General features: G+C 40.8%; 1 protein-coding gene across 1 annotated transcript; it reads right to left on the minus strand.

Moving 5' to 3' along the window:
* Positions 1-4,400: 4,400 nt before the first annotated feature.
* On the minus strand, positions 4,401-21,546 carry SPCS2 (signal peptidase complex subunit 2). Its single transcript, XM_069469245.1, has 5 exons — positions 21,413-21,546; positions 14,952-15,035; positions 14,246-14,406; positions 11,621-11,755; positions 4,401-5,946 (listed from the first exon to the last, which is right to left on the minus strand). Exons 1-5 carry the CDS (start codon positions 21,524-21,526, stop codon positions 5,760-5,762), a joined length of 681 nt encoding a protein of 226 aa, XP_069325346.1. The 5' UTR covers positions 21,527-21,546; the 3' UTR covers positions 4,401-5,759.
* Positions 21,547-23,507: the final 1,961 nt, after the last annotated feature.

Genomic DNA, 23,507 nt, shown 5'->3' on the forward strand with positions numbered 1-23,507 from the left:
GCTCCAGGATCAGCGTTGCCTCTTCCCTCATGTACCTGTTGGCTCTGACATGCACCCCAGGGCTCAGGTTTTTTGCTCTCCTGCATGCCATTGTGGATCTGCCCCAGTCTCTGGCATTTTTGACCACTCATGCACAAGGCTCCCTGTTCCCATGGGACCAAGTAGGATGGTGACTTGGACATCTATATTGGATAGAACTATAAAAGGGGAGTTCCTCTCCAAAGATCCCGAACATGTAAACTTTTCCTTAAAGCAGAAGTAGGGGGGAATCAAGGGTACACAGGGAGTGGCTTTCTGTCAGCCAGTAAGGCTATGTATTTACTTCCAATTCAAGTGGCTACGTATTTGAACTCAACAAACACCTGTTTGGGGCCCATTCAAAGCTCTATATCCTTATTGCTGCCATCATGTATTTCCCCTTTGGGAAACCCTTTACTCATCAGCCACAGCCATATTGCCTTTCAGTTGGAGCCACAGGCTTGCTGTCCATTGTCAAAACATCCTTTGTGCTTCCTGTCCACAGACTGAGCAACAACCTAAGTATCATTTGGGCAGTGTGATTCAATCCTACCTCTTGCTGCTTAGCTTCAAAATATTAACAGGTAGGACAATGGTGGATTCTTACTCTCTCTCTCACTTGGCTGCATCTGCTACCATATTCCAGGGAATTTCTCAAATCTTCTAACCCATCCCATGAAAGGCCTTTGTCCTTTCTCTTCTAGAAAACCATGCCTGCCAGTATCCCATCCTTGTTACTAAAACTTCCAGATCTGTGAAGAATCTAGAATTTTATCCTACCTGCAAGCTAACAAGTTAGCCTGCTATTCTTTCTTGGATGCTGGCAGAAGACATGAGATTCCTGGATCAGAGACAAAGAACTTTATTACTTATATATTTATGGTATAGCAAACATGAGCATGATCATTGCGTCCATTGTCCCCACCCCCCCTGCCCCACTCCCAAAAGTGCTGCTGGATAGAATTAGATGGCTACCTACACACGCAGAACCAGAGCTTGGGAGATTCAACACTTTTATAGTGAGCAATAGGCAAACCTGCTCATCTTTAGGTAGCTTACTACTAACAGAACACTGAAGTATGGCTCAGGAAGAGCGGTCAGGGTCTTGCATTCATACAAAGCAAGAACATGCAGGGACACTCAGGGCTCATGGCAGACTGCCTCTCCCAACAGTTTCTTTCTCCAGTGGGTCAACTTTGACAGCATTATGAACCAAACCTAGGGCACTAAGAGCCTGAACAGTACTCAATCCTCATCAATGGTTTCCCAGAAGAGTTCGTTTGTCACAGGGTAATCCCCCTAAAAGGGCCAAAGCTCCTTTACAGCAGCCAAGACCTACTGCAAAAAATTCCGAGACCTTTCCTGTTGTGTCTGCATAGGTCTAAGGTGGGCATGACAGACTGTAGGAGGGGGTTGGCTGCCAGCCCAACAGTTGCCATTCTTCCTTAACAAGCATTATGTACCCCTGAATCCCTCTTCCCTCAAGCAAATCAACCTAAGTTCTAACAATTCACCTGGTTTCTGCCCATAGCAGTAGAGAATTTCTCTCCTTTCATGCTCATGTAAGTGGTGTCTCTGTAACTGTTGTCTAAAAGGAGGAGGAACCTGCTGCCCATCCAGGAAGAATATTAGTACTAACAGTTAAAAGGGGGCAGACCTAAGGCCGACTGTCAGATAAGTGAGGAAGTCCTCCCACCCAGAGAGTAAGCAACTACCAGAGTACCTTTTGAGCAACTGTCTTTGAACCTATTTTTCAGTATTCAGAAACTGCAACCACCTTCCCAGTTCCTCTTTAACAGGCTATATTTACGTACTTAAAACATGATTCTGACAAGGGGGCCATAGACAGCACCAGAATGTCAAAAAGATCCTTGGCACCAAAAAAAGGTTAAGAATTGTCTGATGTGTGGATATCAGAGGGGTCATCTGGGCACATGTGCTTTCAGGCTGGGTTCTTAGGAATATTCTATTTAATAACAAAAGAGGCTATCAGTGGAGACAGGATATATTCTATAAGAATCTACATTAATGTGACATTAACAGTATTCCCTGGTCATTTCCATCATGAGGACAAGGTTTGGGGAGTGGGTGGGGCTGGCCAGGGGTGGAGAAAAGGCAGAGAGAGAGAGTAACAGAAAGGGCTCTAAACAGGAACTGGAACCCAGAGAAAAATACAACTTGTGTGTATGCAAAGGGACTTTTCATATTTTTTCACTCCTTAAGGTTGTCTGAAGCAAAAAGATTGTTTCTAAAAATATACAGAAATACTACAAACATTAACTACACATTAGCAGCAGAAATTTGCAAATAATGAAAAACATTAGCAATCTTTCCCCACTCTCCTCAGTGGTCCTCTATGTTCTAGAAGACTTCAGTTCATCTGAGATAGGTGTGAGGAGGTGACAATCTGGAGGATAATGTGACGGGTGTCAGAGTTTCCTGGTGGCAAGAGTGCTGCAGGTCTACTACAGAGGGTAAAGAATAATGCAGCCCAGCATCATTAAAAACAGGCTGGAGTGGCCACTCCATAGATGCCTGTGTCAGAAGCCGGTCAGAGGCACTGTGGCCTCCCAAATGTGCCCATGCTGAGGCTTGAGCCTGCAGAGGGTAATTTTTTGTCCATGGGATGAGAAACTGTCCTAAAATGCCATAAGTACAAAGGTGGGCTGGGCTGATAATCCACTTCCTTCAGCAAATCTGAACTGCTTCATATGGTTTCTGGAGTCAGGAAAAAACCTTAAGAAATCCATACAGTCCTAGACGTGCAAAGTGGGGTTTATGGGCAGATTTTTAGGGATTATGGCACTCGCATTGTTTGTAATCATAAGGGATGTTTTACATGTGGGCATTTCTGGAGGGATAAAGAGTCTTCATAATCTCAAAAGGACATATTCTCTAAAGCTTCCTTAACAAGTCAAAAGACTTCACCCTAGAGAAGGAACGGGATTTGCCCAAGGTCACACATTAGAATACAGCTAGGAACAACCTAGCTCTCTAATCTTTCATTTGAGGACCTATTTTTTTCTCCCTTTCTCTAACCACATTCCCTCCTGGGATAATGAAAAATTGGGAAAAAAATATTACATATTGATAGGGAAATAAATTAAAAACATTTGTAATATACTATGGAATATTATGCAGCTATTAAAAATGATTTAGACCTATATATATACTGACAGGAAAGGTACCTAAGAAATATTAAGTTTAAAAAACAAATTACAGGACATATATCAACATAATTCAATTTTTGTTTTAAAAAAGCATATACATACAAACGTGTATCTTCATATGATAAGATGTAAAGAAAAAGGTACGCCTGGTGTGAAGGAACTCCAAGGGGCCATGATGGAGAGGGTTATTTACTGTCTACATCCACAAGCCTTGAGACCCTGTGTATTCACAGGTTCAAACAACCAGATTGAAAATATTCAAAAAACAAAAACAATAAAAATAAAAATGATACAGCATAACAACTATTTACATAGCATTTACATTGTATCAGGCATTATAAGTAATCTAGAGATGGTTAAAAGTAAGCTGGGCACGGTGGCTAACACCTGTAATCCCAGTGCTTTGGGAAGCTGAGGTGGGAGGATTGAGGCCAGAAGTTCAAGACCACCCTGGGCAACATAGTGAGACCCCCTGTCTAGGAGCAGTGGTGCTTGCCTACAGTCCCAGCTACTCAGGAGGCGGAGGCAGGAGGACAGCTTCAGCCCAAGAGCTCAAGGCTGCAGTGAGCTATGATCCCACCGTTGCACTCCAACCTAGGCAGCAGAGCCCATCTCAAAAAAAAAACCCCTAAAACAAAAAAATACATATAAAAATACATATATATGAGTAATATATGGGCGTATGTGCATAGGTTATATGCAAACACTACACCATTTTACATAAGGGACTTGAGCATCCTCAGGGGTCCTGGAACCAATCCCCGACAGATACCGAGGGATGAATATAATTTCTCCACTGTAAAAACAATCATGTGATTACACACTTTCAAAAGCTTTAAGTAGCTCCAAGAATTAGGATTATCACCTAAAAAAGAATTCCAGAACTTTGGGAGTCCAAGGTGGGAAGATCACTTGAGGCCAGGAGTCGAGACTACCCTGAACAACATATGGAGACCCTGTCTCTACCAACCCCCGCCCCCCACAAAAAAAAAAAACCCCAGGAAATATAAGCCAGGCATGGTGGCATGGGCCTGTAGTCCCAGCTATTCGGGAGGCTAAGGCAGGAGGGTTAGTCGCTTGAGCCCATGAGTTTCAGATTGCAGCGAGCTATGACAATGCCACTGTACTCCAGCCTGGGAGACAGAGTGAGACATTGTCTAAACAAACAAACAAACAAACAAACAAAAAAAAAAAAGGAGGAAACTAGAAGCTCAGAGTATTTTGTGACTTACCCAAGGATTATAGGAATGAAGAATATAGAATCTAAGGCTTCAACAACCCCCCATTGCATGGTGCTTGATAGGGCAACATTCCCAAGTCAAACAGGAAACGTGATAAGGGCAACTTCTTATAAGCTGGGAGTGTTGGGTACTAGGCTCAGCTGGAATAGTACTTTGGTAAGGCTAGAAGGACAATAGTCCTAAAGGTCACAGGATCTAGGCAAGTATCCAGCTCTTCTCTGACCACAGTGGGAAAACACTAGAAAAGATGTTGCTGTTTTGTCTCCGCAGGAACGCAAACTCTGACAGCAGACTACCCGGGTTTAAATCCCAGTTCTAGCACTAGCTATGTGACAATCAACTTTTGTGTCTTAGTTTCCTCACCTGTAAAATAGGGATAATAATAGTACCTACCTCTTAGGATTGTTGTATTATTGTGTTAATACACATAAAGTAGTTGGAGTGCTTCCTGGCACAAAGTAAGCACTAAATGTTGTTACTGTTATTATTGCTGGAAAGCTGAGTTTCTTTGCTACAGGTTCTCAGGGGCCTCTGACAAGTGAAACAGCCTAGAAATGAAAGGAATCTGTAGTAGTAAGACCGTTAACACTCACTGCTCTGTTCCTTCCATCAAGACTATGACTCCGTATTTTCACATCTTCTTTCCTTTTATTGAAAAAAATCTTAGAAAATGGCAGTTAATAAAGGGCACAAACAAATCAATAGGGATATACTGGTGGGAAACAGACAATATAAAACTAAAAATGCCATTGGCTTCTTTAATTGGTTAAGAGCACAAAATGTAACAGGCAGAAGGTCTGTTTTAAATTAAAAAGCTATGTTTTTTTGTTAAATTCTCCCCAAGTCAGATTTATACACACCCACAAAAATGGTGTGTGAAGGAAAGCTGTCATAACACAAGAAGTTGTATTCTGAATTCTTCAAGGGAAATAGCTGTTGAAATAGGAATTAACACAGAGTCAGCAACAGGTTGACAATTTTTTTAAATTGAATCTTCAAATGCTGCATGGCACAAAACTATACTATATAAGGTACTGCTAGGTTCAAAGGAAAAGGTCTGTACAGCTTTTAGCAAAAATGCTTTTCCAGAAAAACAAATCAAAACAACACCATCAGCAGACCAAGGAGGCTACAGCTAGACATCAGAGCTACAACTTCTCATATCTGTGCTAGAAAATCCTATTCATTCAAAATAGACTAAAATTTCAGGACAAAACAGGGACATTTTTAACATTTCTCACTTTACCCATTTTAAGTTCTCTGTTTCTTCCCCCCACCCACTCGGTAATTCGGCATGACCTGGCAGAAAGAGGACTGCTTTTTTAACTGGCTATTTCATTTTTCTTTCTGTGGTGAGACTGTCGTGGAGCCTGGATATTTCAGGCTCATATGCATCCATGACCAGTGTCCCACTGTGGTCAAAAAACTTAGCAATGGACTTGGTGAACTCGGCTTCCCGCTGCTGCTTTGTTCTCCCACTGATGAAGGTCAGCTTCAGGGTGTATTTGTCATCGAACCTAAGCATCAGGGAAAAGATAACAAATCAAAAACCAAACATAGAGATTAAACCAAACATAAAGAATTTAACAAAAAATAGAGATTAAACAGTAAAGCACCAAGTGTTTCCAAAGAACAGGAATAAGTTGGGCATGGTGATATAGGGAACACACACATCCTGTAAGACAAGAAAGCCCCACCACCCATAGCTCCTAACCGCCTTCAAGATACTATTTAATAATTCTGATTCTTAAGTGCTGATATATCTTCCTGATTTAATTACTGTGTGCCTCTTTTACCTTGTTGTACACTGTTAAACCATACAGACCATCTTTTCTCTGGACTTTGCACTTGCCATGCTGGAAGGATCTTCCTAGTAGACTCTTCTCTCCTACCTTACCTGACTAGTTCCTGTTTAATACTATACTTGGGTATAAACTTTTCTGGGAAAGCCTTCCAAAACCCTCCCACAATCTGGGTCAGATATGTCTCCTTTATCTTCTACAGCACCATCGACCAATATTCAACTCAAATACTGACCACCTCTCATAAGCCAGGTCTAATAATAGGATCCTATGTCAGCAATGTCATCAATAAAACTATGTATTGACATGATGTGTACCTGTGTTCTTCACTGGACTGTGACATTCTTGAGGGCAAGGACTTTTGTTTTCTGCTCTTAACTTGCCAGGCAATCAAAAATGTACAAATAAATGATGAACCGTGGCTTTCAAGGATGTTCCCCAATTCCAGGCTGCTTGGTCCTTGCACTCTGTAATCAACCTAGCTCTGGCTTCTACTCTGATCTCAGGCTGAGGATGCCAACTGCTTTACTACATGAACTCCAGAGATTCCCCAGCTACATCTTAAGGTATCTTGAAGGTCTTTACTATTTTTATCCATTCAAGAAGGTTTAATAACACCAACTTCTGGTAGGCTGACACTCCCCGCCCCCCCCAACCTCTGTCCCATTAGGGCTTATTCAGTGGATTCTCAAGCTAGTATTATCTTTAGATAAAGAAGTTTCTTGAGTCTCTATTTCTGCATGTTTAGATGAGAAAACTTCCACCTACTTTTAGGATTACAATCATGATTACAACAGTGCCCACCATTAACTAGCGTTCAAAAAATCATAGCTCCTCAATACATTTTTGGTCTAGGCATTAATTTCTAAATTGGGTAGCTAGCAGTGAAGGTCCCTGAACTGTTTCCAACACCTCAAAAGATTTTCTCAAGTTCTGAACCAACTGCTTTTAACTGACACCGCAGTAATTTTTGTACTTCTAGGCCTAGATTTATCAGTAGTTAATGGCTTTGATGGCAGGGCATGGTGAGTTGTGACCTGATGTATTTTAGGAATGTTTATTCATTAATTCAAATATTTATTGAGCCCCACTTATATGTGTCAGGCAGTTTTAGATGGTAAGGATGTACAACAGTGAGCACAATACAGATGTCTGCCTTTGGAGACTTTCATTTTAGTGTATGTGAGGAAACAAACAGTATTTTAAAAATAAGATATTCTTTTAAATGTGGTGGGTAGGAAAGGCTTCACTAAGGAGATATTTGAGCAGAGCCTTAAAAAAGATGAGAAAACAAGCTATCTGGAAAAAGAACATTCCAGGCAGAGGGAGCAGCGAGTGCAAAGGCCTTGAGGCACGAACATGCCTAGAATGTTTGAAGAACAAAAAAGGGGGCCAATGTGAACAGAATGGAGTTGGAGAGGATGAGAACCATAGGAGATGAGGTGTGTGTTTGTATTTGTATGTGGAGTGCAGAGAATACATATGTATGGACTTCTGAGACATACTTAGGATTCTAGCTTTTTTTCTAAGTAAGTGTTGAGCAAAGGACTGAGTCCATCTGACTTATGTTTCAAAAGGATCATTTTGCCTGCTGTGCTGGAAATAGACCACAGGCAGGAGAGCAGCTGCAGAGGTCCATTAGAACATTATTATAGTAACCTAAGTAAAAGATGATGGTAGTGTGGAGATGGCAAATGGTCAGATGATATATTTAGATGCTAAAGCTGACAGGATTTGCTGACAGACTAGAGAAAGGACTGAGAGAGACGAATCCAAATGATGCCAGAGGGAGCTTCTGTAAAGATGGCATTGCTATTTATTGAGATGGGAAAAACTGAAGAAGAGCAGGTTTGGATCAGGAATAGGAGTTAGGTTTTAGATGTCAACTTTGAGATGCCCATTCGATGGAAAGCTGGGATACACACGGAGTTCAGAGAAGAGATCTAGGATGAACAAACAGATTTAGAGATCTTCATCATATAGATGGTGTTTAAAGTCTTGAAAGTCTATGTAAGTTTCACCTAGTAAGTGAATATAGATAGAGAAGAGGTTCCAGGAACAAGCCCTGGTGGCATTTCAAATTTAGAGAAATGGGAGATGAAGAATCACAAAGGAGACTAAGGAAAAGATATAAAGGTAAGAAGAAAATTAGAAGTGTGTGGTATCCTAGAAGCCTAGTTAAAAAAAAGGAAAAGTATTACCTGAGGAGAGTAATTATTATAACTCTATCAAACATTGCTGACAGTTCAGGAAAGATGAGGAAAAAGACGATGAGAGCTGATCCAAGTGATAAGAGGAAAGAGGGAGCAGAGAAATGAGAAGACTGTGTGAGAGCACAAGGGGAAAGATTTTTTTTTTTTTTTTTTTTTTAGTTGGGAGAAATTACAGTATGTTTGTATGTCAGAAGGAATGATCCAGCAGAGGGAAACATCAAGTAAGTGAGAAGGGATAAAATCTAGTGGACCAATGAAGGCAGGCTTTAGATAGAAACTTGGAAAGAAGGCAGAGTATGATGAGCACTGTAAGTGGGCAAGTAGTGATGGGAGACTTCCGACAGCTTCTATCTTCTCAGTGGATGGATGGTGGACCATGGCTACAGGCAGAGACTAATTAGGAGACCAAGGCTGCAGCCCAGCCCAGGTAAATGTTAATCATTTACACAATAAAACTTTCTACACATGTAAGCTGTGCCAGGCCCTGGCTCAGGGCTAGGGACCCAGGGGTAAATGAGACAGTCCCTGCATAAAATGCTCCTGAGAATACCTAGGAGTACCTAACCCAGACTAAGGTGTATTAGTGAAAGCTTCTTAGAAGAGGTGACAAGTAGGAGTTAGCCAGGTTACAGAAAGATAATCAAGCCAGAGAGATGACTATGTTTAAAGGGATAGGGTCACCGGGAAACCTGGATAACTCAGCAAATTGCAAATTCCATAAAATTGGTAAAGTAAGAATATGTATTTTGGGAGGGGCATGAAAGAACGCTAGAGATGTTGCTACAGGATGGATGCTGAAAGACTTCATATGCTGAAGGAGTTTAGACTCTATACTGAATGTGCTGGGGAGCAACAGAATTGAAGACTTTTTACAAGGGAATCACATAGCTCGTGATAAGTCTGCACATAGTAACTGGTGAAGACTTTCATGGCCATTTTCACATCACATGATCTGGCAGCTATGGAACAAGACACCAGAATCAGGCACTATTAAACTACTAAGTCACTCTACAAGACAGGGGAAGAAAGAAGACCCGGCGGGGCGCGGTGGCGGGGGGGGGCGGTGCAGAGGAACAAAGCAAGAACACATTTACTTCCTCTCCACCAACAATATGGCAGTTGGTAAAAATATGCAGGAAATATGGAAAATCAGAGCCCTCACACGCTGCTAGTGGGATTGTAAAATGGTGCAGCCACTTTGGAAAACAGTCTGGCACTTCCTCAAATAATTAAGGAGAGTCACCATATGATCCAGTAATTCCTCTCCTAGATATATCACCCAAGAGAAATGAAAACATATGTCCACACAAAAAAATGTATACAAATGTGTACAGCAGCATTATTCATAATGGCCAAGAGTTGAAAACAACCCAAATGTCTGTCAAGTGACAGTGGATAAACAAAATGTGGTATATCCACTATTTTTTGACCATAAAATGGAATGAAACATTGATACATGCTACAAAATGGATGAACCTTGAAAACATCATGCTAAGTGAAAGAAGCTAGTTGTAAAAGACCACATATTATATGATTCTATTCATATGAAATGTCTATAAAAGGGAAATCTACATACAGAGAAAATAGACTGGTGGTTTCTTAGGGCTGGGGAAAATGGGAGGATAAAGAGGTAACAACTAAAGGGTATAGAGTTTCTTTTTGAGTTTACGAAAATGTTCTATTTTGACTCTAGTAACAGTTGCAAATATATGTAAATATACTAGAAACTACTGTATACTTAAACGGGTGAACAGTATGGTAGGTGAATTATATCTTAATAAAGTTGCTAAAAATACAAAAGTCCCAGCCTGAGCAAGAGTGAGACCATGTCTCTACAAAAAATAGAAAACTTAGCTAGGCAGGGTGATGCACACCTGTAGTCCCAGCTACTTGGGAGGCTGAGGCAGGAGGATCACTTGAGCCCAGGAGTTTGAGGTTGCAGTGAGCTACGATGATGCTACTGCACTCCAGCCAGAGTGACAGAGTGAGACTCTGTATCCAAAAAAAAAAAAAAAAACCCAACCCATAAAAATATAAAAGTTAGAATGGAAATAATCAAGATGTTGCTAGGTTCTAGAATTCTGTAACTTTGCTTAAGTGGCCTGGCAGAGGGTCCAGATTTATGATGTCTAAGGCCAAAGGGCAGCTGGGGGCCCTGCGAGGAGATAACTCAGTTTCAACATCAAAATGAAGGTCTGCTCCTCATAGGCATCTCCACAAGTTGGCAATGAGAGAAGATGTATGGTACTGATGCTACACTTACCTTCACATGTGAAGAAATGTACTTATAATTTAAAGGCCTACTATGCACTAGGAAGTACACCATGTGTTTTCAGAGATAGTAACTAAGCATGAACTGGGCTCAAATTTGGGCTGGAATTCCTGCTCTACCACTTTGAACTATATGACTTTGGACGAATTTATTTAACCTTTTGGGCCTGTATTTATCTATAAAATAGTCATTCTAAGGTTTAAATGAGATAATGCAGTTAGCACAATACCCAATATATAATAAATGCTCAAAAAACATTTGCTATTATTTTAACTGGTATCTCATTTTCCCAACAACTGTAGGAGTCATTCTTGATCCTACTAAAGCTCAGATAATGTACTGATGTACCCAAAGTTCTACAGCCAGAAAAAAACTGAGCTGGAACATGAACCCAGTTCTGGGTACCTACAAAGAACTTGTGTGTCAGCTGCACAGTTATTCCCACTCCTGGTTAAAAATAGACTCTGGATTATGCTTTTTTGAGTTGCCCAGTGCACTACTCCACAGATTCTTGATTGCATTCATGGAGTGCAGTTAGGATCACAGAAGACACAGAAGCTAATGGGGTTCTTCAAAGATAACCGATCTCACACCTTTGGCCTTTACAGTTCTACACTCTGAACTATCTTAGTTAATTGGTCATAAAGAAAAAAAGAATCATTCTTCATTCTTCCACCAAAGTATTTTCTTCCAGTTTATCCTTAGAGCACTTCAGTAATAATGCAATCTCAGAACTGCAGGGCTAGGAAAAACCTTCTAGATCATTCATACCCCTTTTTTCCACTTTACACAACTAGCACTATGATCTGCATAGAGTAGGTGCACAATAATCTGTTGTTGATAATGACAACACACCAGGACAAATCCAACACCAGGATTTAAAAATCTGTGAAAATAGTCATACCTTTTAAGACTGGAGGACAGCTGCCAAATATCATCAGGATCCATCCCTGTAGGATCTTTTCTGTGGGCCACGAGAAAGATGCTCTTCTCCTTATATGAGGTATAAATGGTCAGAATCCCCATCATCACAAAATAGGTTCAAATAAAGTTAAGGGGAAAACACACAAACATACAAAAGAGAAGTAACACAAATTGACAAGAGCTATAAAAACTTTCATAATCATGGTCCTAAAAAAGGTAGTACTGTCTTGCCGCAGAAACACCAAAAATCTAGCTATTTCATTTTCATCCTTATAGTTATGTACTGAGAGAAGCAAGGCTCTCTGTTTAATTCTCCAACATCTCAAAAAGGAAGAAAATTTAGAAGTACAGGGCATAAATCGGTTCTCATCTTTTATGTTCAAGGACAACACACATAAGAAGATAACTAGTTTGTCACGACTTTATTATAATTGTGCTTATTTCTTTACAACAAACAACTAATAATCAACATAGATAATAATTATTATCCCATGTTCAAGGGTCATCAGAAAAGAAGTGACCCAAATAGTTTACTCTAAGATCATTACTTCCTAAATATGTATGTACTTCTTATATTCGGTTTTTAACAGTATTAACTACCACATTTGAGCACTTATGCTGTACCAGAAAACTGGCATAAGAGCTCTGGGTATATTTGTCATATAAATTTTATGAAGGAGGCAGGAAAGTATAATGCCAAGTAAATGGAGTTTGGAGTGACGCAGTCCTAGATATAAATCTTGGCCTTTTACCAGTGTGACTATGACAAATTACTTTCTTCCCCAGTGTTCATGTCCTCACCTCTAAAATGGGGATAATACTGACTTTTTAGAATTTTCATGAGGTTTAAAGATAGGCCAGGTGTGGTGGCTCATACCTATAATACTAGCACTCTGAGAGGCCAAGGCAGGAGGATAGCTTGAGGTCAGGAATTCGAGATCAGCCTGAGCAAGAGTGAGACCCTGTCTCTACTAAAAATAGGAAAAATTAGCTGGGTGTGGTGGTGTGTGCCTGTAGTTCCAGCTACTCAGGAGGCTGAGGCAGGAGGATTGCTTGAGCCCAGGAGTTTGAGGTTGCCATGAGCTAGCCTGACACCACGGTACTCTAGCCCAAGCAATATAGGGAGACCCTGTCTCAGAAAAAAAAAGAATAGAGATGGAAGATATATATACATATGTAGATATATATATATATATATATATATGACATATATGTGAGACACAGAAGACATTTATAATGGTAGTCACTATTATAAACAGAACTGACATGATTATAAAAATGAGACAATCTGAAGTACTATCAAGGTAGTTCCCTTGGGAGGCCATATATCTGAAATAACATTGTTCAAACCTCTTTGGAACTCCCCTGGGAACTGTCTCCAGAACCTATGGCATATTTTTTGAACTGCCTTAATAGTGAAAAATTAACACCAGGATAATTACTCTGATTACTGAAAGGAGTCAAGGATCACTGGGTGCCACTTCTGGGGACTATGATTTGGGATAAATTTGGATAATGCCATTTTGACCAAGACCTGCTTTATTAGAGGCTTGCTGTCTCTCAAGGTAAATCCCCACAGGGGGGTTTTTAAACATACTTCAGGTAGTGGCAACATTGTTTAAAAAAAGTTACCTACCAAAATGATTTGTTTTAAACAACTAGTATGGTGATGGCACATTGCAGATACTCAGTAGCGCTATGTGACTACTACAAAGGAGGTAGAGCTGTATGTACTGATATAGAAAGATGTCCAGTATATTTTTTAGGTTAAAAATTTAGTGCAGAGCATTATTTACAGATTGGGGGGTGGAGACCACAAAAAATTGTTACTATGAACATGTATAACTTTTGTAATAACAGTAATAGTATAATAAAAGTTCTTTGTATTCAACTTCTTGAGAAATAATCAAGCTGGGTAGGCAACAACCATGATTCTATTTTTATCATAAAAAGGAGAGGGGAAAAGAAACTATTACATACCAAATGCATTATGAAATCTCTTATTTTATCTTTATGATAATTCTTTATCTTACCCATATTTATAAATGAGCATTCAAATAGCCTCAAAAAGTTAAGTTTATTAGCACAAGATCACAAAGACCTCGGATTTCAAACCCATGTTCTCTAGCTCCAGAATAGGTTCTAAATTCCGCACCTATACTCATGCTCAGTACCTCCTAGTCCAGCCCCTCAGCTTTGGGGAAACCTGACAGATCTGAATCTCTAAAATCTGATCCTTTCTTAATATCCTGGAATGAATGGCTTGAGGTAGCCTGGCCTAAAGGGAAAAGTTCTGGGCTAGAAACAAGAAGAGCTGGGTCTCATTATTTCTGTGTGTTTTGCTATTAAGTGCTCATATTAGGATAACCTCTACATTAATAATTAAAGTGAATTACAGATAAAATAATCACATTAAACCTAAAATATCAATGACGGTTACTACACAAATTTATAGACAGCCACAGTTCATAATGTTAATGTCTAATATTAGCAGGCCCTAATACAAAAAAAAAAAAAAAAGTTTGTTTTTTTGTAGGGAGGAGCATCAGTAGAGTTTTTTAAAAATCATCACTAGAAAACAAACCTGAGCATACACAAAGGATATGATATGACACACAAAGCCAAAACAGGCTTGGACTCTGGAAATGGGTGCATATAATCCCAAATCAAAGCCACTATGGCAAAGAAACAGGAGATTGTACAGATGGTGAGGCGACCGTCAATTAGTCCAAAATTCTCCACATACTTGTACTTTTCCAGAAGTACCTAGAGAGAAGAACAAAGAATCAAGCTAACAGGAATGCTTCCTTCCTAGTACCTGTTTTTATTCTTGACTTCCATGATAAATGTCATGTTAAGAATCATACAAATTCTTCTTCAAGTAATTCCCTCCAATTGGGATTTATCACTCGGAACAAGACTCAAGCCATTTATAAAGGATCCAAGAGAAAAAGTTCATCAACTCCTCATATAAAAAAATTTTTTTAAATCCTCAACTTTTCCCATAGCTAAAATTTTCTTTTCCTTTTACACATGGAGAGATGACTAATCATGGATGAATGTCCTCAGCCTTCTTTGCTCTAGGCTAATTAATCTCAAAAACACTAAATTACCAGCTTTCTTTAGATAGCTAACATTTATATTTTAACACATTTCCCCCTACTTATTAGGTGAGAATTCTAGAAACTGCTTTCTGGCTCAGTTTTTAACACTGAAAACTAAGGTCACTCCAAGTTACAGAAGAAAAAGATCCTCCAGGAGATGAGCTGTCAGCTGTATACATGCTAAGGGACCCCTCCTCAAAGAAGTACCTTTTTGGCAGAATCATCCAAAGAATTCTTCACAGCTGATCCATCCCACTTGTCAATTTTTACAGGCTTATCATCAATCTTCCACTGTAAAACAAACAGGAAAGTTGTGCATCAAGAAACTTAGCATCTTACTAAAAGTATATGAACTACTTTCTTTTTTTTTTTTTTTTTGAGACAGAGTCTTGCTTTGTCACTCTGGCTAGATAGAGTGCAGTGGCATCATCATAGCTTACTATAACCTCAAACTCCTGGGCTCAAGTGATCATCCTGCATCAGCCTCCAGAGTAGCGGGGACCACAGGTGCATGCCACCATGACTGGCTAATTTTTCTATTTTTAGTAGCAACAGGGTCACTCTTGCTCAGGCTGGCCTTGAACTCCTGAGCTCAAACAATCCTCCCACCTCAGCCTCCCAGAGTGCTAGCATTACAGGTGTGAGCCAACGTGCCCGGCCCGAACTACTTTCTTAAGAGCATCCTCAAGTATACATAACATTTACTCTTTGTCTTCTGATGTTGGAGAGCTAAAAGGCAAAACAATTAAAAATGAGGTTCAAGGAGACTAGGTCACTACAATCAGTTGGTATTCATGTGATCTTGCCAATCTCCATGTAGAGAAATAAAAATTTTAAGCCCAGAACAAGAATGCTGACATGGGCTACAGAGACTGTGTGATCTCACCTATCCTATTCTGATTTTATGCAAATAAGAGTATAGAAAAGAACTCCATTTGTTCATCCTTTCATTCTGTGACCACAAAACTCAGAAAATATAGATACATGAATTTACAGACACTAACAATATGGGGAGGGTCTCCTTTAATACATCTTTATCAGCAAACAACTTTTATATTTTACCAGCAAGTCTTAAGTTTAAGAAGACAGCAAATCCAGTATGGTCTGTTGGAAACAACATTAAATTTTTAATTACAAACCAAGTCCCAGACCCAGTCCCATTATCAGTTAGGCAGACAAACTCTGCTTCAACTTCCCTTACTGACAGAAATTTGTTAAGTTTCCCAAACACTGCCATTCAAAGGGAGTGTATCGCTGGATCGTATGGTAACTCTATGTTGAACTTTTTGAGAACTGGCCAACTAGTTTCCACAGTGCTGCAACATTTTACACTCCCACCCACGATATATGAAGGTTCTCCTACATCCTCAACAAAACTGGTTTTCTTTTATATTATTATTATAGCAATCTTAGTGGATGTGAAGTGGTATCTCATCGTGCTTTTGCTCTGCACTTCTCTAACGACTAAGGATAAGCATCTTTCATGTGCTTATTGGCTAACTATATCTTCTATGGAGAAATGTCAATTTATATCCTTTACCTTCTAAAAATTGGGTTGTCTTTTTATCACTGAGTTGTAAGATTCTTTATACAGTCTAGATACTAGACCCTTAACAGATATATGACTTGAAAATATTTTCTCTCATTCTGTGGATTGTCTTTTCACTTTGACAATGGTTTTTGACACCAAGTTTTTAATTTTGATAAAGTAAAAAACAATGCATTTTGAGATGCTATTAAAGTTCACTTTGGGCCAGGCGGGGCAGCTCATGCCTGTAATCCTAGCACTCTAGAAGGATCGCTTGAGGTCAGGAGTTTGAGACCAGCCTGAGCAAGATCAAGACCTCGTCTCTACTAAAAATAGAAAAAATTAGCTGGGCATGGTGGTGTGGTGCCTATAGTCTCAGCTACTCGGGAGGCTGAGGCAGAAGGATTGCTTGAGCCCAGGAATTTGAGGTTGCTATGAGCCAGGCTGACACCACGGCACTCTAGCCTGGGCGGTGACAGAGTGAGACTCTGTCTCCAAAAAAAAAAAGTTCAGTTTGCAAAACTGTGTTAAAAAGCCAGTACCTTGTTTCTTTAAACACAACACACACAATTATAGTAGTATCATAAACAGTTTTATCTCCTTTGTCAGTGCTAGGTCACAGGGCACAAGCACATCAGAAGTCTGGCAAGCTCAGATACCATCCAGGAGAGTAAAAGAGGAGATATACCCTGCCTAAGAATACATGGTTGGTGGGTGATAAAGCCAAGGCTACAGCCAAGGTCTTCCACCTCAAAACATATTCTTCCCACTACATTAGCTAGCACAAGGCCCACTCTGGCATGGGAGGCAATGTACTAAGGTAAGAGCACTGGAGTAAGTATCGGGGAAGACAGGCTCTGGAAATGTTACTAATATTGTGTGCGGTCTTGGGCAAGTTGTTTTACCTTCCCCTCTCCAACTATGTCCATGTCTATAAAATGAGGCTGGTATATCAGATGAGCTTCAGGTCTCTTCATTATAAACATTTTAATGAAACCACTATTGATTAAGCAGAATAGTTTATAAACAAAAAAACCTTAAAATGTCAGAACCAAAAGGGACTTAAAAAGTCATTTAAGACAGTAGTTCTCAACCTGGAGGTAACTGTTAAAATGCAGAGGTAGTAAATAGAGATGTGTGGGGAAAATGCAAATGTCCAAGCCCCACCTTCAGAGTCTGATTCAGGTCTGAGAGGAAGTCCAAAATCTGATATTTTTAACTAACACCCAAGGGAGTCTGATGTAGACAGATTTCACATCATGTTCTGAAAAACATTTATCTAATAACCAGCTATAAATATTTTGCCAAGGACTTACCATATGCCAGATACTGCCTTTTAAGGTAAAAACTATTATTATCCCCACTTTACAGATGAGGAAACTGAAATACAAAGAGATTTCTTAACTTGCCCAAGAACACACATATGGCAAGTGGCAGAGCCAGAATTCGAAGCCAGACAGACAGCCTGGCTCCAGAGTTTGTGTTCTCAGCTAAGATATAAAATCTGTGTCTTATGATCACGCTGATAGCCCAGCCAGGAAAACAGAAATCCAGGTATGAGGTTAAAAGGGTCTCGATATAGCTTCTGAAAACCATGGTTTAACATCACATGTCAATTTTCATGGCCAAAACAAATTAAGCAAGCAGCTTTTCTTTAGAGCTGCCAGCTAGAACAAAATGCCTTGATGTATTTGGGGCAAAATAACTTCCTGCAATAAGTCAGTCTGTGACAGAGGTTGGAAGATTCTATTTGCATACTTATTTTTAAGATCAGGAAACAAGAATTGCTGTGTTCTTAAAGTCAGTTTTGTAAGAGTAGAAACTCACATCTGTTTAGGGAAAGCTAGAAGCATACCTGTATCTCTATCACATTTCTTTATGATCAGTGAAACTATAGTTGCAGAAATGAAATAAAAACCCCCTCCCCAAAATCAAGACAAATCAAAGAAATTGTATTAATTTAACAGTCTCTCATTCATACAGAGCAAAAGCCTCTCTATTCATTCAGATCCTGCTCCACTGAGAATAGTATTTTCCCCATGTTTTCTCCCACAGTACCCTCAGTCTTCAAACAATTAGAGGCACCATCCTCTAAAAATGTTTCTGAAGACTGAGGTGGCAGATCTCAAGTTTTTTGTCTGCTAAATTCAATGCTGAGAGTACCTATTCTGTGTTGATCACTAGAGAGAAGCTCTCATGGGAAAATGGATAAATACAAATTGGTGGAATAATACAAGACAGTATGTCATATTAAGTGATAGCTTAATTCCCATGAGCAGCAAGTGCTAGAGGAATTAGATGGAGTACAGCTCAACATAGGCTGAAATGATGTTTCCCAAGAAAAAGCACTTAAGTAGCTCTTATTTTCTTTCCCCTTGTTGGTTAAATCTCCCAAGCTCTCCTTTGTGAGACCTCTTATCTATTTCTGATAAAGTTAGGGTTCTCAGCACCTTGTCATTCTATTAATATTTTTGAATACTCCTTTATAAAAAATATTGACCAGTATTGTACAATTTAATCCTTACAAGCCTATAATATGTATGAGTGTTCCCCAATGTTTATGTAAGGAAATTTAAGATCAGTAGTATCACATAACTTATTCAAGGCCATGTGGTTTTTAACATGTTGCAACAGAATTCAAACTTGTCTTTCTTTTCATTATATACTATAAACTAACATGGTATATGGCCTTATTAGAAGCTTCTAATTTTTATCTCTCCAAACTATCTGAATAACCTTCTTAAAACCACTTTATACAGTCTAAAAACCCTTCAACAGCTTCCTACTCCTACTTTGAGCAATTTATGCCCTCCTCAATCTGATTCTACCTATCACTACGGTTCCCTTAGAGAGTCTTCCAGTCAACTCACTACCTAAGAAATACCAAGCACCATCACATTCTGAGATGGTGTATCTTTGCTCAAGGAGACTTTCTAACTTGGTATGGCTTTTCTTTCTCTCTCCTCCCCCATAAGGTCCCAGTTCCACTCTCAGACATGAGTCTTTCCCTTATCAATTAGATCTCAGGGATCATTCTCTTTCTCATTTGAACTTATGTAAAAAGTACACATTTGAATACACCATATATTTCCTTAAATATATTTAATATTTTGAGTACCCCATCTGCCATATTCAGCTATGCTGAGTACTCCCTGACAGGATTCTTGATTTATTCCTCCGCCATCACACATTTGTATTGGACACTATGGGTTACAGAGACTGTTAGTATATGGTCTTATTTGATTCTCCCAAAAATCCTGTAATATAGGTGCCAGAGACCCTAAAATTTCAGATGAAGAAAGGGAAACTTAGTGAGGTTAACTGACTTGCCAGTCTTCATAACCATTTGCAAGTAGCAGAGATACTCCAAAGGCAAAACCTTATGATCCCCAAATCTAAGTCCTTTCAATAACACAATGATGCCAAATATTAATCCGTAATCACTGCCTTAGCAGAATGTCCATGCTTAATGTTTGCTGGTGATGGTCCAAGCAGAGAGAAGAGCAAGAGCAGTCAGTGGGACAGGATGAGCATAGACTGTAAGGTGGTCACCCAGCAGGAAGGTAGGATTTATGTACGAACATGACCATCAATTCCCAATACTCTCACGTCTTGAAGTAATTTACCGTCCCAACCTCCAGAACATGTGCTTGTCTCTTAAGAAGGGTTGAGTGTGAGAACCATGTAATTCAAAACCAATGACACTCAAAAAAAACGAGCAAAAAGATCTGGACCTGAAACCCTCAACATCATCCATATTCTCATCATCTAAGGCACAGGGAAGTCTGAAAGCTGTTTTCAATTAAAGTAAAACATCCTAGGCTGGGTGTGGTCGCTCACACCTGTAATCCTAGCACTTTGAGAGGCCAAGGAGGGAGGACTGCTTAAGGCCAAGAGTTTGAGACCAGCCTGGGCAACACAGGGAGATCTCATCTCTACAAAAAACAGAAAAATGAGCTGGGCATGGTGGCATGCACCTGTAGTCCCAGCTACTGGGGAAGCTGAGCCAAGAGCATCGCTTGAGCCTGAGAGTTTGAGGTTGCAGTGAGCTATGATGATGCCACCAAACTCTAGGCTGGGCAACAGAACAAGACCCTGTCTCAAAACAAAAACAACAACAACAACAACAAAAAAAACCAAACAAAAATCCTGACTGTTCACTATATTAAAGACACCATGCTTAACAATTTTCATCAAACCAGCCTAGGGCCCTTCAATGAGAGAGTTGGAAGTTTCCTTAGGACACATTAAAGCTAAATCTCTCATTTCACAAATGAGAAAACAGACAGAGCAAGCATATCTCAAGGTCACAGAGCTAACTTGAGGCAGAACCAACATTAGGACCCAGCTCTCCATGCAATTGCTTCTTCCAAGATGCTGTGCAAAGGGCAAGAAGGGCCAACGCAGGGACACAGTTTTCCTTTTCTTTTAAGCCCTTGTTGCTAGGACTACGCAATTAAAAAATAAACTGGATGAGAGCAAGGGGAAAGGAGCAAGCGTGAGCAGGCAGCAGAGGACCTGCTGGCAAGCAGGTGGGGGGAGGGAGGAAGAGAGCGAGGAAAGCAAGAGGAAAAAAAGAAAAATCTAAGGGCTTCTTGTCAGCCCAGTAGGGGAAATCCATACTCAAATATTTTTAGTATTTGGCGTATAGTGATAAAATGCCTAGAAACTTCAGTAAGCATAAAGAACAAGAAGCACTTTAGAATCTGCAGCAGCAAGCAAGGGTGATGGTGGTGTGGAATTTGAGGGATACTGACTTTGCGTAGATTCTTTATTTCCTTCGGGCTTCAGTTTTCCCTCTCAGTAAAATGGGCACTATCAACAGTGGCCGGAGCACCACAGGGGAAAGCGATGACCAGGTTGAAATGCTGGAATAATCAAATTACTCGAAGCAGCTGTGATGCTCAGCGTTAAGGACCATGAACACTCGCGAAAAGGAAAGAAAGCTTAAAAAGGAGAGGGCCCAGGTTTGAAGCGTGGCGAGTGCGGACTACGAGCGCTCGTAGGTTTCTCTCGATGGGCCAGACAAGGGCTCCCCTCAAGAGGCCGCAGAAAATAAGGGGGACAGGGATGGGAAGGTGGGTTCACAGCCTCTTAATCCTCCCCAGGGCTCGACTGTTCCCAAGAACTAGATCCTCACCTTATCCAACAAGCCGCTACGGCTACTGCCCGTCCCGCAGCTGGGACCACCGCCAGCCCCACCACTGCCTCCGCCACCGCCGCTTCTCCCGCCCTGTGCAGCCGCTGCCGCCATCTTGATCGCCTCAGCGTCTCCCTCCCCTCCGACTTGTCCGAAGCCTATTGGCTGAAGCTGACGAAGTGACGAGCCGGGCAGAGGCCATCGGGATCCGTAGTTCGGGGCTTGCTGACGCGAGGTTGTCAGCGGAAGTGGCCGCGGGGCTTGCCGGGACTTGTAGTTAGAAGCTCCGGCCGCCCGTTGCTGCTTACACTGCCAGCCGCCGCGTCGCGGTTACTAAGGAGTGAGGAAGGTAGTAGAAGGCGCCACCGTGGAGCTGCTCCGAGATCCCCGGGAGGCTCACAGGCGCGCATCCCGCCTGACCGGGAGGTCGTCTTCGCCCACCGCTCGGAGGCGGAAGCGACGTCGGAGGCAGGTGCGGCTGGAAACTTAGTTGGCGTGAGTTAAGAGTCTGTCCCCGGCCCAGGTGTGGAGTTTCCGAAGGGAAAGGGAGGAGCGCGTCTTCGTCCTCTTTTAGCCGTGTTGTGGCACCAATTATTCTTTCAAGCGACTGTCATTTTAGCTGTTAGTAATGTTTTCTTGTTACAGAGAACTCGCATTTACTGAGTGCCTGTTGTCTGCCAGGCAGTATCCTATGTGCATTTACGTCCGTCCTCTCATTTGGTCCCATAACAGCCCTGTCAGATGAGGAAACTAAAGAATTTACCCAAGGCCCGGTAGCATGTATCAGAATCCTGTTTTGAAGCCAATTTTGTTTGGTTTGGTTTGGTTTTTGTTTTGTTTTTTAATACCTCAAAACCAATGGTATTTCCCCTCTGGCACTCTGCTTTTACAGTTTTAGGATGTAATAGTATTCTCGATTTTAATTAATTATTAATTCGATTATTTCCCACAAATATTTATTAAGCACCAATATTGCCTGGCACTATACTAAGGGATACAGGGGGATCAAGATAGAGCTGGTCGCTACTCTGGTGGAACCCTCGTCTAGTGACCTAGAGGTATCACATGGCAGTATTGTATCATACTATGTTCTGTTACATTTTATTACTTGTTTTTCACCCCCGTAGGCCCCCCCATAAGTGTCCAAATGATTGAACAAATATCATTGAGTTGCTTACTATGTATCAGGCTCTGTTTCTCGTCACCAGGGATATATCCGTGAATAAAACAACCACCTACCTTGGCGAACCTAACACTCATGTGAAAATAATTATCACTAAATGACATCAGATGCGATTTCCCTACTTCTGTGAAGCAATGCCAGGCCACTCCAGTCAGATGCCCCTGTAGCTTGTTAGTTACTGTTTATCTTTTGTAACTTCTCATTTTTCAAGACCTATCTTTAATGTCACCTGCTTTGTAAAAATTTTCCTAATCTTTGCTTCCTCCTCCTTCACAGACTGCATGAAGTGCTCCTATAACATTTTATTCATGGTTTGATTTAGTTCGATTAACACTCATTGAGACTCTTCCTTCAGTAGGCCAGGTCCTGTATGAGATGGAGGATGGAGAAATAAGACCCAAGTCTGGCCTTGGAGGGACGCCCAGCCTAGTGTTAGCAGCGTGTGGAACAGACGAGGAAGCAGCCCATTATAATACAGTACGGCAGACTGCCTCCATTGAGAATTGGGCCTGAGGTGGGGGCACAGAGGAGGATCAACCTGAGAAGAGGGAGATAGTGGAAAGCTGCTGTATGAGGCAGGCAAAGAAGAGGGGCAGAAGTGTGAGAGCCAAAGGAATGGAACAAGCAAATATATGCAGATGAGGAACCTTACTACATGTGTGAGAGAGAGAGAGAGAAAGAAAGAGTGTGCGTGCGTGTTGGAGCTAGGAGGCACTACAGTCAGATTGGCATTAGCTGCCTCAAGTTTGAAATGAAGACCAAAAGTAGCTGAAGCTAACCAGCCAGGCAGCCTATATGTCTGGAACTTGTACTTTTTTTTATTCCACCATATAAACTTTATACTTCTCTTAGAGTTTCTTTCTAGATAATGTAACCTTGGGTTTATGTGCTTTTTGGCCCATTAGTTGTAGA

The sequence above is a fragment of the Eulemur rufifrons genome, chromosome 6 (genome assembly GCF_041146395.1).
Source record: "Eulemur rufifrons isolate Redbay chromosome 6, OSU_ERuf_1, whole genome shotgun sequence".
Classification (NCBI taxonomy): Eukaryota; Metazoa; Chordata; class Mammalia; order Primates; family Lemuridae; genus Eulemur; species Eulemur rufifrons.